General features: G+C 42.5%; 1 protein-coding gene across 2 annotated transcripts in view; it reads left to right on the forward strand.

The window, feature by feature from the left end:
* The window catches only part of LOC117527595 (serine/threonine-protein kinase BRSK2-like), an 84,290-nt gene that overhangs the window by 33,723 nt on the left and 36,732 nt on the right, over window positions 1-13,835 (forward strand). For both annotated transcript variants that reach the window (XM_034190014.1, XM_034190015.1), the window contains exon 10: window positions 8,604-8,768. In XM_034190014.1, coding sequence (XP_034045905.1) covers window positions 8,604-8,768 — 165 coding nt within the window. The remainder of the gene's footprint in view (window positions 1-8,603; window positions 8,769-13,835) is intronic.

Here is a 13,835-nt window from a genome sequence, read left to right on the forward strand (position 1 = left end):
CATTTTCTTCAACTTCCACCAAAGATTTTCAATTGGATTAAGATCCGGACTATTTGCAGGCCATGACACTGACCCTATGTGTCTTTTTGCAAGGAATGTTTTCACAGTTTTTGCTCTATGGCAAGATGCATTATCATCGTGCAAACTGATTTCATCATCCCCAAACATCCTTTCAATTGATGGGATACAGAAAAGTTGTCCAAAATATCAGCGTAAACTTGTGCATTTATTGATGATGAATGACAGCCATCTCCCCAGTGCCTTTACTGACATGCCGACCCCTATCATCCAATGACTGTGGAAATTACATGTTCTCTTCAGGCAGTCATCTTTATAAATCTCATTGGAACGGCCACCAACATAAGTTTCAGCATCATCACCTTGCCCAATGCAGATTCGAGATTCACACTGAATATGACTTTCATCCAGTCATCCACAGTCCACGATTGCTTTTCATTAGCCCATTGAACCTTGTTTTTTTCTGTTTAGGTGTAATGATGGCTTTCGTTTAGCTTTTCTGTATGTAATCCCATTTCTTTTAGGGGTTTCTACAGTTCGGCTCATAGAGATGTTGACTCCCAGTTTCCTCTCATTCGTTTCTCATTTGTTTTGTTGTGCATTTGTTGTTGTGGCATTTTTGATTTGAGACATATTGGCTTTAAGTTCTCCTGTCTTGACCGCTTTTGATGTCTTCCTTGGTCTACCAAGTACCTGTTTGGCCTGTAAACCCGTCCCATGTTGTTTGTATTTTTGGTCCCATAATTTAGAGCACAGCTGACTGTGTAACACCCACATCACTTTTGTCGAACATTGCGGTGATGATGTACCCTCTTTTAAGAGTTTGATAATCCTCTCCTGTTGTTTCAACTTGAATCACATCTCTCGTGGTTGGAAACCATGATTCCTGTAAGTCCACTTGGTGCAACACGTTTCTCCAAGGTGTGATCAATCCTTTTTAGATGCAGACTAACGAGCAGATCTGATCTGATGCAGGTGTTAGTTTTGGGGATGAAAATTTACAGGGTGATTCCATAATTTTTTCCTCAGAATTGAGTGAGTCCATATTTTTTTCTCTCTGCTTGGTCTAAAAAAGTAGTGACTGCCACAATTATTTTTTCCTGATTTCTTATAGTGTTTCTTAAAGCCAGAAAGTTTGCCACTTTGAAATTACTTTAGTTTTGTGTCATGTCTGTGATCTGCTTTTTTTTCTACAAAATTAAACAACTGAATGAACATCCTCCGAGGCCGGTGATTCCATAATTATTGCCAGGGGTTGTATATCCAGTAAATCATGGGTGGTACATTTTTCCAGCATAAATGGGAGTTACACACCCACTTTCAGGGTTCTGGCCCAAGAACTAAATACAGAAATGTCTTTGACCCAGCAGGAATGTTGTACCACATGGTCAGTATCTGCAGATCAATCAGTCAATCAACTTTTTTCTTATATAGCGCCAAATCACAACAAACAGTTGCCCCAAGGCGCTCCATATTGTAAGGCAAGGCCATACAATAATTATAAAAAACCCCAACGGTCAAAACGACCCCCTATGAGCAAGCACTTGGCAACAGTGGGAAGGAAAAACTCCCTTTTAACAGGAAGAAACCTCCAGCAGAACCAGGCTCAGGGAGGGGCAGTCTTCTGCTGAGACTGGTTGGGGCTGAGGAAAAAAAAACAGGAAAAAGACATGCCGTGAAGGGGGGCAGAGATCGATCACTAATGATTAAATGCAGAGTGATGCATACGGAGCAAAAAGAGAAAGAAACAGTGCATCATGGGAACCCCCCCCACAATCTACGTCTAAAGCAGCATAACCAAGGGATGGTCCAGGGTCACCCGATACAGCCCTAACTATAAGCCTTGCGAAAAGGAAAGTTTTAAGCCTAATCTTAAAAGTAGAGAGGGTATCTGTCTCCCTGATCTGAATTGGGAGCTGGTTCCACAGGAGAGGAGCCAGAAAAGCTGAAGGCTCTGCCTCCCATTCTACTCTTACAAACCCTGGAACTACAAGTAAGCCTGCAGTCTGAGAGCGAAGCGCTCTAATGGGGTAATATGGTACTATGAGGTCCCTAAGATAAGATGGGACCTGATTATTCAAAACCTTATAAGTAAGAAGAAGAATTTTAAAATTCTATTCTAGAATTAACAGGAAGCCAATGAAGAGAGGCCAACATGTGTGAGATATGCTCTCTCCTGCTAGTCCCCGTCAGTACTCTAGCTGCAGCATTCTGAACCAACTGAAGGGGACTTTTTAGGGAACTTTAGGACAACCTGATAATAATGAATTACAATAGTCCAGCCTAGAGGAAATAAATGCATGAATTAGTTTTTCAGCATCACTCTGAGACAAGAATCTGATTTTAGAGATATTGCGTAAATGCAAAAAGGCAGTCCTACATATTTGTTTAATATGCGCTTTGAATGACATATCCGGACCAAAAATGACTCCAAGCTTTCTCACAGTATTACTAGAGATCAGGGAAATGCCATCCAGAGTAACAATCTGGTTAGACACCATGCTTCTAAGATTTGTGGGGCCAAGTACAATAACTTCAGTTTATCTGAGTTTAAAAGCAGGAAATTAGAGGTCATCCATGTCTTTATGTCTGTAAGACAATCCTGCAGTTTAGCTAATTGGTGTGTATCCTCTGGCTTCATGGATAGATAAAGCTGGGTATCATCTGCGTAACAATGAAAATTTAAGCAATACCGTCTAATAATACTGCCTAAGGGAAGCATGTATAAAGTGAATAAAATTGGTCCTAGCACAGAACCTTGTGGAACTCCATAATTAACTTTAGTCCGTGAAGAAGATTCCCCATTTACATGAAAAACTGTAATCTATTAGACAAATATGTTCAAACCACCGCAGCGCAGTGCCTTTAATACCTATGACATGCTCTAATCTCTGTAATAAATTTTATGGTCAACAGTATCAACAAGCAGCACTGCGGTCCAACAGAACAGCACAGAGATAAGTCCACTGTCCGAAGCCATAAGAAGATCATTTGTAACCTTCACTAATGCTGTTCTGTACTATGATGAATTCTAAAACCTGACTGAAACTCTTCAAATAGACCATTCCTCTGCAGGTGATCAGTTAGCTGTTTACAACTACCCTCTCAAGAATCTTTGAGAGAAAAGGAAGGTTGGAGATTGGCCTATAATTAGCTAAGATAGCTGGGTCAAGTGATGGCTTTTTAAGTAATGGTTTAATTACTGCCACCTTAAAGGCCTGTGGTAAATAACCAACTAACAAAGATAGATTGATCATATTTAAGATTGAAGCATTAAATAATGGTAGGACTTCCTTGAGCAGCCTGGCAGGAATGGGGTCCAATAAACATGCCGATGGTTTGGACGAAGCAACCAATGAAAATAACTCAGACAGAACAACCGGAGAGAAAGAGTCTAACCAAATACCGGCATCACTGAAAGCAGCCAAAGATAACGATACATCTTTGGGATGGTTATGAGTAATTTTTTCTCTAATAGTCAAAATTTTGTTAGCAAAGAAAGTCATGAAGTCATTACTAGTTAAAGTTAATGGAATACTCAGCTCAATAGAGCTCTGACTCTTTGTCAGCTTAGCTACAGTGCTGAAAAGAAACCTGAGGTTATTCTTATTTTCTTCAATTAGTGATGAGTAGAAAGATGTCCTAGCTTTACGGAGGGCTTTTTTATAGAGCAACAAACTCTTTTTCCAGGCTAAGTGAAGATCTTCTAAATTAGTGAGACGCCATTTCCTCTCCAACTTACGGGTTATCTGCTTTAAGCTACGAGTTTGTGAGTTGATACCACGGAGTCAGACACTTCTGATTTAAAGCTCTCTTTTCAGAGGAGCTACAAGCATCCAAAGTTGTCTTCAAAGAGGATGTAAAACTATTGACGAGATACTCTATCTCCCTTACAGAGTTTAGGTAGCTACTCTGCTCTGTGTTGGTATATGACATTAGAGAACATAACGAAGGAATCATATCCTTAAACCTAGTTACAAGCGCTTTTCTGAAAGACTTCTAGTGTAATGAAACTTATTCCCCACTGCAGGGTAGTCCATCAGGGTAATGTAAATGTTATTAAAAAATGATCAGACAGAAGGGAGTTTTCAGGGAATACTGTTAAGTCTTCTATTCCATACCATAAGTCAGAACAAGATCTAAGATATGATTAAAGTGGTGGGTGGACTCATTTACTTTTGAGCAAAGCCGATAGAGTCTAATAATAGATTAAATGCAGTGTTGAGGCTGTCATTCTCAGCATCTGTGTGGATATTAAAATCGCCCACTATAATTATCTTATCTGAGCTAAGCACTAAGTCAGACAAAAGGTCTGAAAATTCACAGAGAAACTCACAGTAACGACCAGGTGGACGATAGATAATACCAATAAAACTGGTTTTTGGACTTCCAATTTGGATGGACAAGACTAAGAGACAAGCTTTCAAATGAATTAAAGCTCTGTCTAGGTTTTTGATTAATTATAAGCTGGAATGGAAGATTGCTGCTTAAATTCTCCGCCACGGCCCGTGCTACCGAGCATTCTGACAGTTAGTGTGACTCGGGGGTGTTGACTCATTTAAACTAACATATTCATCCTGCTGTAACCAGGTTTCTGTTAGGCAGAATAAATCAATACGTTGATCAATTATTATATCATTTACCAACAGGGACTTAGAAGAGAGAGACCTAATGTTTAATAGACCACATTTAACTGTTTTAGTCTGTGGTGCAATTGAAGGTGCTATATTATTATTTCTTTTTGAATTTTTATGCTTAAATAGATTTTTGCTGGTTATTGGTGGTCTGGGAGCAGGCACCGTCTCTACGGGGATGGGGCAATGAGGGGATGGCAGGGGGAGAGAAGCTGCAGAGAGGTGTATAAGACCACAGCTCTGCCTCCTGGACAGTCACAGTTTGGAGGATCCAAGAAAATTGGCCAGATTTCTAGAAATGAGAGCTGCTCCATCTAAAGTGGGATGGATGCCGTCTCTCCTAACAAGACCAGGTTTTCCCCAGAAGCTTTGCCAATTATCAATGAAGCCCACCTCATTTTTTGGACACCACTCAGACAGACAGCAATTCAAGGAGAACATGCGGCTAAACATGTCACTCCCGGTCCGATTGGGGAGGGGCCCAGAGAAAGCAACAGAGTCAGACATTGTTTTTGCAAAGTTACACACCGATTTAATGTTAATTTTAGTGACCTCCGATTGGCGTAACCGAGTGTCATTACTGCCGACGTGAATTACAATCTTACCAAATTTACGCTTAGCCTTAGCCAGCAATTTCAAATGTCCTTCGATGTCGCCTGCTCTGGCCCCCGGAAGACAATTGACTATGGTTGCTGGTGTCGCTAACTTCACATTTCTCAAACAGAGTCGCCAATAACCAGAGTTTGATCCTCGGCGAGTGTATCGTCGAGTGGGGAAAAACGGTTAGAGATGTGAACGGGTTGACGGTGTACAACGGGGCTTCTGTTTAGGGCTACGCTTCCTCCTCACAGTCACCCAGTCAGCCTGCTTTCCCCGACTGCCCGGGATCTGCCAGGGGGGAACTAGCGGCGGCTAAGCTACCTTGGTCCGCACCGACTACAGGGGCCTGGGCTAGCTGTAGAATTTTCCACGGTGCGGAGCCGAGTCTCCAATTCGCCCAGCCTGGCCTCCAAAGCTACGAATAAGCTGCACTTATTACAAGTACCGTTACTGCTAAAGGAGGCCGAGGAATAACTAAACATTTCACACCCAGAGCAGAAAAGTGCGGGTGAGACAGGAGAAGCCGCCATGCTAAATCGGCTAAGAGCTAGTAGCTACGCAACCTAGCGGATTCCTAAAAACACACGAAGTGAATAATGTGTAAATAATTTAAAGGTGATTCAGCAGAAGGAGTGCCCCAGCACAGGCAACGCACGACAACAGCGAACGCACGACAACGGTGCTAAAATAAAATAAAAATCAACTAAACACGCTGTGGAGCAGCACAGATAACGCACGACAACAGTGCTAAAAGAGAAAAAAAAAAATTAAAAAAAAAAATAAAAACGAAAGCGTTAGCAAGCTAGTTAGCTTGCCAACGCTGATGAAAGTTACCTGATAAAAGTGCTCCGTCGCGATGTTTCGACCGTTAGAGGGCTTCCTTAGGCGTTGGAGCACAGTAAAAAAGTAAAAAAAAAAGTAAAAAGGTAAAAAAGTCTTGAAAAGACTGTTAATTCAAGTCAAAGCAGCAGGTAGCAGTCTCTGTGTAAACAGTCCCAACAGAGAGCCAAAATTCGTAACCTGGCGTAATGCCCACGGAAATGACCAATTGCAAGTGAAAGCGAGGCTCGTATCTGATAACACAAGCAGTTCTGCTGTAACATCCCATAAATCCTATGGTAAATGCAAGTCAAGATGTGGTTTGTATGCAGAACTTTGTAAGCACCATCCTAGTTTGTGTGCAAAACCACACAGTGAACAGCGCACCACTCACTGGCATGTATCTTGGTCAAGTGATACAAAGATTGCGGCACCCACGAGAGCTTCTCTGATGCTGTGTTTACACATAACGACAGCATGTCACGAATGCCACGAGGTATACATTCTTGGCTGCTGATCACGAATGTGATGGTTTGAGGCAGAGGCGTCAGGTGTCCTCAGGAACTGCTGCAGCCTGTTACCACGCGTTATGATTAATGTAACGTGTTGGTGGAGCATTATCAGGAACCATTACGCACGGTCAACGCACGTAACATTGTTAAGTTCTGTCACGTTGTGAATGAGGCGAATTGTCTCCACACACACACCCATATTCATCCATCAGCTGATGAACAATTCAGATCACTCCAGTTTGCTCCTTTAAATCCACACCAGAAGAACTGTGTGACTACATGCTTAGTTGGGCTCTGTGCCATGGAGTGGTGCAGAGAGGAGGAGGAGACGGACAGGGCCAGATGTGTGGCTCCACGCAGCTCTCGTCTCACTCGTTTTCCCAAACATCAGGCACAGCAGCAGGTGGAACACCTGCAGGAGCAAGCTGAGGTGCATTGGAACGAAACTTATAGCCAACTTGGCATCACTGTCCTTCAGCATACTGCAGCAGTGAAACTGAATGTGGTGCAGCAGGGTTTAACTGTGCTCACGTTAGAGAAGAACACTGTCACGCTCTATTAAGGATCACCACTAATCAAGACGGATCAACACGCTCAGCTGCGACCTCCACGACATGAACCAAAATGAGGGTGGTCCGTGACATTCGTGGAAGATTTTTTGACAGCCAAAAACATGCTCCATGAAAATCACTAACATCACGCACCAACATGCGCTATTAAGAAACCTATTCACATGCGTTAAGTCACATTAAGAATGTCAGGAATGTGCCAAGAATGTTGCATATATGACATTCGTAACATGTACTGCCTGTGAGTATACGTAGCATTAGCGCACATTTAAGTGATGGACTTACTGAGTTATGCAAACAAACTGAAAGTAGAGATACCAGGTTTTGTGTTGTGTGAGCCGCCAGAAGAGGAGGTACTGCTGGCCCACCACCAGTGGGCGCCCTGCCTGAAGTGCGGGCTTCAGGCACGAGAGGGCGCTGCCGCCACGGACACAGCCGGGGGTGACAGCTGTCACTCATTATCTCTTGACAGCTGTCACCCATCTACTCAACATCATCTCACTCCATAAAGACCAGACATCATCTCCACCTCGTTGCCGAGATATCGTACTTCATTGGAGGTAATATCCTCAGCCTTTGTGGTATTTTCTAAATCTATCTATTGTGAGTGTTTGCAGGAGTACCGGTCCGTAGTTTGTGGAGGCTGTGCAGGACGGCACTCTTTTTCTTCTGAGGGATCTGAGGGATCGCTGCAACACATATTGTGTGAGAGGTGGAGGTGGCATTCCCACCATAATTGTTACTGGGTGTACACACACCCACACTTGACTGTCTTTGTTCTCGCCAGCAGTACCAGATCCGACAGTCGGGGACGGTGATCACTAGGGAATTCGGGACTTGGCGGCTCCAGTATTCACCAGGTTCGGTGGCGGCGGAAATCGTGTGGTTCCGGCTCTTCTCAGGACAGACGTCTTCTATCCTCGAGCCTGCCCACACGTCACCTTTGTGGATTGACTGTAATCATATTCTGAGATTGTCTGTATGTTCGTTGTGCTCCTTCACAACATTAAATTGTTAATTTTTGGCTCATCTATTGACCGTTCATTTGCGCCCCCTGTTGTGGGTCCGTGTCACTACACTTTCACAACATTTTGCAGCCAAATCTATTAAAGGTTGCTAATTAACACATTTCTGAATAAAGGTTGATTTTTTGAGATTCTGCTATTTTGTTCAGTGCACCATAACCATTTCATAACAAGAAAGAATGATTCATTTAGATGTACAACTTCCATCAGGTAAATATCCTTATTTAAAACAAGAGTGGTCTGGTGGAGATACAGGGTTTTGCACCTGAACTCCATCTGATGGTGTTCACCTTTTCATGAAAGTGAAGGATGGAGTGAGGGAAGAGATTTGTGATTGTGCATTATCTTCATCTTTATCAGACAAGTTTGCTGTAAACATGGAGATGTTTCCGTGCACACTCGTCACATGTGTTGATTTCCTGTCAGGGGTGGTCGTAATGAGCCCTGTCCGGAGCAGCCGCCCCCTCGGAAGGTGTGTGTGAAGAGGATCCTGTCCTTAACGGATATGGACCCTGACGTCCTGGAAAGCATGTACTCCTTAGGCTGCTTCAGAGACCGGGTCAAGCTCATACAGGATCTAGCAAGTGAGGAGTGAGTAAATACACCTTATTAACTTAAATCTGTATTAGCTGGTAAACCGCTGCTGTTCAGCATACTGCAAAACTCGTACATCCACATTTGTTGTAGGTTGTAACAATTTCTGCTTTACAAGTTATTTGCTCACAACAGCAGATCAACTATGGATCCATGTTATATGCTGATTTGGTGCAAGCTTGATGAGAATAACGTTCTACATACAACTGTAGCTTTTGTGGTTACCAGTGACAATGAACTAGCTAGCTTGTCTGTTTGTACTCTTCTTGATTTGACTTGTTTTGCTTTGTTTTGTTTTAGTACACATGGACATAAAATTAGATGAAGAATTCTTCAGGTTCACACATAAGAAGGAAAATTATGTTCACCAAGCAGAAATAATAAGTAAAAATGGACAAAATGGTGGCGACTATCATTTTAGCTAGTCATGATGCATTGTATAATTTTCTCAAATTCTTCCCTCCCAAAGCAAAAACTGGTCTAATCCAGAACATTACAATACTAGTCAATTATAAGACAACAGTGGAGAGTACAAACAGACAAACTAGCTAGTTCATGGCACTGGTTACCGTAAAAGCTAACTGTGATGCATCATCTAATTTTATGTCTCATGCCATGTCTATAAACATTCAACAAACAGTTCATTACAATTTTCAGTCGATTTTAAGGCAATAGTGGTGAGTACAAATACACTACGGAGCTATAAAGGCCAACAATTTGCTACCTTATGGTACTGGTTATCATGCTAGCTTGGCATGGTCATCAATTTCCAACCATGTCAAAGAATAAAGTTGTAAGACAGCAGTTCATATCATAAATATGGTCACCTTATGTAAATGTTATTTATTTATCTATTTATTTCAATCTGATTGGTGGTTGGGTTAGCTAACTTAGCATACTGCTCCATCAGAAAGGAGTTTTCACAATTTTGAGATTGTTTGCAAGCAAACATTTTGGGTAGTAATACTTTCTGCTCAACATACGAGGTCTAGTAGAAAAGTATCCGACCTTATTATTTTTTTAAAAAACCATATGGATTTGAATCACGTGTGATTGCGTCAGACAAGCTTGAACCCTCGTGTGCATGCGTGAGTTTTTTCATGCCTGTCGGTTGCGTCATTCGCCTGTGAGCAGGCTTTGAGTGAGGTGTGGTCCACCCTCTCGGTGGATTTTTATTGCGAATAAATGTCTGAACGATTTGGAGCTTTGCTGCATCAATTTTTTTTCCCAGAAACTGTGAGAGACCTCCAGGTGGACACCGTTCGAAAAATTAATATGGCTTTCAGGGATGATTTTATGGGGATTAAACAGATTAGAGTGTTACTGCCGCTTTAAGGACTGCCCACAACTCCTGAGAGCGCGGCGCGCTCCCAGCCCCCATCGACAGGCTGACACCCCGCTGAAACAACCAGATCATTTCCAACGTGAAGGCTTTGTTGATCCGGGACCTCGTCTGACTTTCACAAAAAGGCAGAAGATGTGGACATCAGACGGATTCCGGTTGCTTTCCAGTCGTGTGAATATCCGATTGTGATTGTGCATGAGCTGGACATGCCAGAACATGTCCCGTGAGGCTTCATCACGGCGTTTCTTTGCGCCGAGCGGCTGCACTGCAACGCGCGGTGGAGCCGCTTCTCTTTCCATGACAAAAAACTCCTGTACAGTGAAATGTGCCGTTCATTTTTAAACTGGACGCTGTCTTGATCCGGTATGTCATCTGACTAGCACAGGAATTGTGAAAAGACGCGGACATCAGCACTTTTCCGGCATATTAAGACAGACGTGCGGAGGAGTTCCACGCATCGCATCAGGTTAAGATAATCGTGAGTCTTTAATGTGAGTTTTATAAAAAAAAAAAAAAAAAAAGTGTGCTGCTGTTAGGGTTGCGGGTCATGAACCGATTCTTTTCGGGTATCCTTAAGAAATGATTTGAACCATCGACATCAATAGCCTTTTTGCTTAACGACTCCCTTATCAGTCCTTCAGAGTGGCTGTTGTTTTTGGGGGTGTTTGTCAGGAAAATAATCATTTCTCTACATTGACCCTGCAGCGGGTCTGTAATCAAGCGTTTCTGCAGCGCAGCTTTGAACCTTGAACCAGTGAAGCAGTGCTTCGATCTTCGATCTGCTGCTTCGTTGGCTCTTTGTTTTATTTCACTTTATCTTAATTTTTCCCCGCTAAAACCCTAATGAGCATATGTCTGTGAGTAATATTTACCTTTTTTATGTTAAACCGACCTGTTATGGTATTCTGAAATAGTTGATAAATGTATTTTATAACTTAAAAACAGGGCTGATGCTAACGCATTAGCATGTCTATGGCATTTTCAGTGTTAAAGTTAGCATTACGCTGAGCCATTATCAAGCCTCCCTCCCCAGCGCGCAAAGGATTCTGGGATACTCTAAAACCATCAATAGTTAACTCCACATTAACAACACAGTAGCTGCAGCACCAAGCTTGCAGTCCATCTCTTTTTGGCAGATAAAGTGAATAAAATTTGCATTTGTGTGACTGCAATATAATTTAACTGCAAAAGCAATGTAATTTAAAGTGGAGGAAACAAAGGGTTCCATGTTTTGTTGTTCCCTACAAATGTTAATTTGTTCACCAAATTATTTACACTAAGGCAAAAACAATTTAAAACATTCACCTTTTCACTCTTTTATTTTAACTTGAATTAAAATGTAGATGGATAAATGAAATAATTTAAAAGAAAGGCTTTTAATGACAGCAAGCAAACACAATTGCTTGGATGAACCTACTGAACACTTGCTGATGTGTTTACTGAACACTGTACACAAATACACAGCAATGAATCAGATTAAAAACTGTTGAGGGTTCTATTGACCCACATGAAAATGTTCAAACTCTGAAAAAAAAATACATTACATAATTGCATATAGTTAATTGAATTTCTGTCCCATTGTCTATGTCTTTGTCATTGTCTCTTTTGTCTGCCTCATTATGGCTGATCAATTACTTACATAATTAATCTCTCTGATGTGGAAAGAACAAGAGGGCAATGTCAGCAACACTGCTCTCTCTCTCTCTCACCACCCATTTTCGTTAAGCTGTTGTGACTTTTCTCTCCTCACAATGCAACAACAATCCCCGGGTTGTCCCAATTCCCCTGATGAACCCTCCAAGCCAACAGACATGAAGCATTCTTCATCCTGAGGTCAAATGAATGAAGGAATGAATCAGTCGATTCATTCCTTCATTCATTACTCCAAATGCTGCAAAATATTCCTCAAATATTTGTGTTCTTAAAGTTTTGAGGTGAGCTGTATTGGATCCAGGAGTTAATCATCACTTTCCTGAACACAGTGAGACATTTCTGCCAGAAGCCAACATAGATACAGTATCTTAAAAATAGTTGACCAGGATGTGCTTCAAACATCTGATTTTCTACAAATTCACTTTGGTTTGGCTCCAAATAAAAATGCAGGTCTCCAAATTAAAAAAAATATGGTCTTTATTTCCGTGTCTTGGAAGACATCCTGTATCTAAAACTCATCTTCAAACCGCAGGACCGGATCTCGGGGGCAGCAGCTCCAGCAGGAGACCCCAAAGTTCCCTTTCCCAGGCCACATTAACCACCTCTCACTGAGGGATACCGAAGTGTTCCCAGGCCAGTGTGGAGATATAATCTCTCCACCTAGTCCTGGGTCTTCACCGGGTCTCCTCCCAGCTGTATGTGCCTGGAACACCTCTGTAGGGAGGCACCCAGGGGGCATCCTTACCAGATGCCCGAACCACCTCAGCTGGTCGTCCCTGCTGTGCCGATTCTCTGGTCAATCTTACGCACCATTGTCCCCTCACTTGTGAGCAAGACTCTGAGGTACTTGAAATCCTTCACTTGGGGCAAGACCACATTCCCCACACGGAGTAGGCAATCCATCGGTTTCCTGCTGAGAACCATGGCCTCAGATTTAGAGGTGCTAATCCTCATCCCAGCTGCTTCACACTAGGCTTTGAACAGATCCAGTGAGTGTTGGAGGTCACAGGCTGATGAAGTCAAGAGAACCACATCATCTGCAAAAGCAGTGATGAGACCCTGGGCACAACATACTGTAGACCCTCCGACTACACCTCAATATCCTGTCCATGAACATCACAAGCAGGATTGGTGACAAGGCACAGCCTGGTGCTGGTAGAGGCCAACCCCCCCACCAGAAACGAGTCCGACTTACTGCTGAGCACCTGAACACAGCTCTCCCTTTGTGATTACAGAGATTGGATGGCCTTGAGAAGGGACGCCCTCACTCCATACTCCCACAGCACAGCCGAAACCACTGTCCTTCATAGGGGTTGTATCTAAGACGTAATATGAAAATGATAGGCTGCTCAGCTAAAATGATCAAATGCTTTAAAATGGCAACCAAAACCAGAAAGACGTGGAAGAAAATTGAAGACCGTCATTAAAATGGATAGCCAGGGAAAGACTCTTTCAATGATCAACTTCGGGGTGATCATAAAAGGTCTAAAGTTACCTGTGAGTACTGTAAAAATTAGAAGACACCTATGTAAAGCCAAACTATGGGCAAGAAGCCCCCACAAACTCCCACTGTTGAAAAAATATGTGCCAAAAAAAAACACTGGCTGGCCTAAAGAGAAATGGTGCAACATTTTGTGGACTGATGAAAGCAAGATTGTTGTTTTTGGGTCTTAGGGCTGCAAACAGTTTGTCAGATGACCCCCAAAACTGAATTCAAGCCAGTGAAGCATGGTGGAGCAAGCATCATGATTGTGGGTTTCTCATACTATAGTGGACCATGGGCCAGCATGGTCCAGTGTGCACCCCCCACCCCCCCCCCCCCCCCCCCCCCCCCACACACACACACACACAAAACCCTATAAATTTGGTATAATTAGAAAGATTAGCATGTCTAGATTACAAAAATAACTGGTAACAGTAAAAATACTGGGGTTCATGATGACATATGAGCACTTTTATTGCCCGCTTATGACATTTGATATTTTTTTCCGAACAACATAAAAAGTAACCAAATCATGATCTTAAGCAAATGGGACATATAGGATGGCAAATGAAAGCTATCTTTA

The sequence above is a fragment of the Thalassophryne amazonica genome, chromosome 16 (assembly GCF_902500255.1).
Source record: "Thalassophryne amazonica chromosome 16, fThaAma1.1, whole genome shotgun sequence".
In the NCBI taxonomy this organism is placed as follows: Eukaryota; Metazoa; Chordata; class Actinopteri; order Batrachoidiformes; family Batrachoididae; genus Thalassophryne; species Thalassophryne amazonica.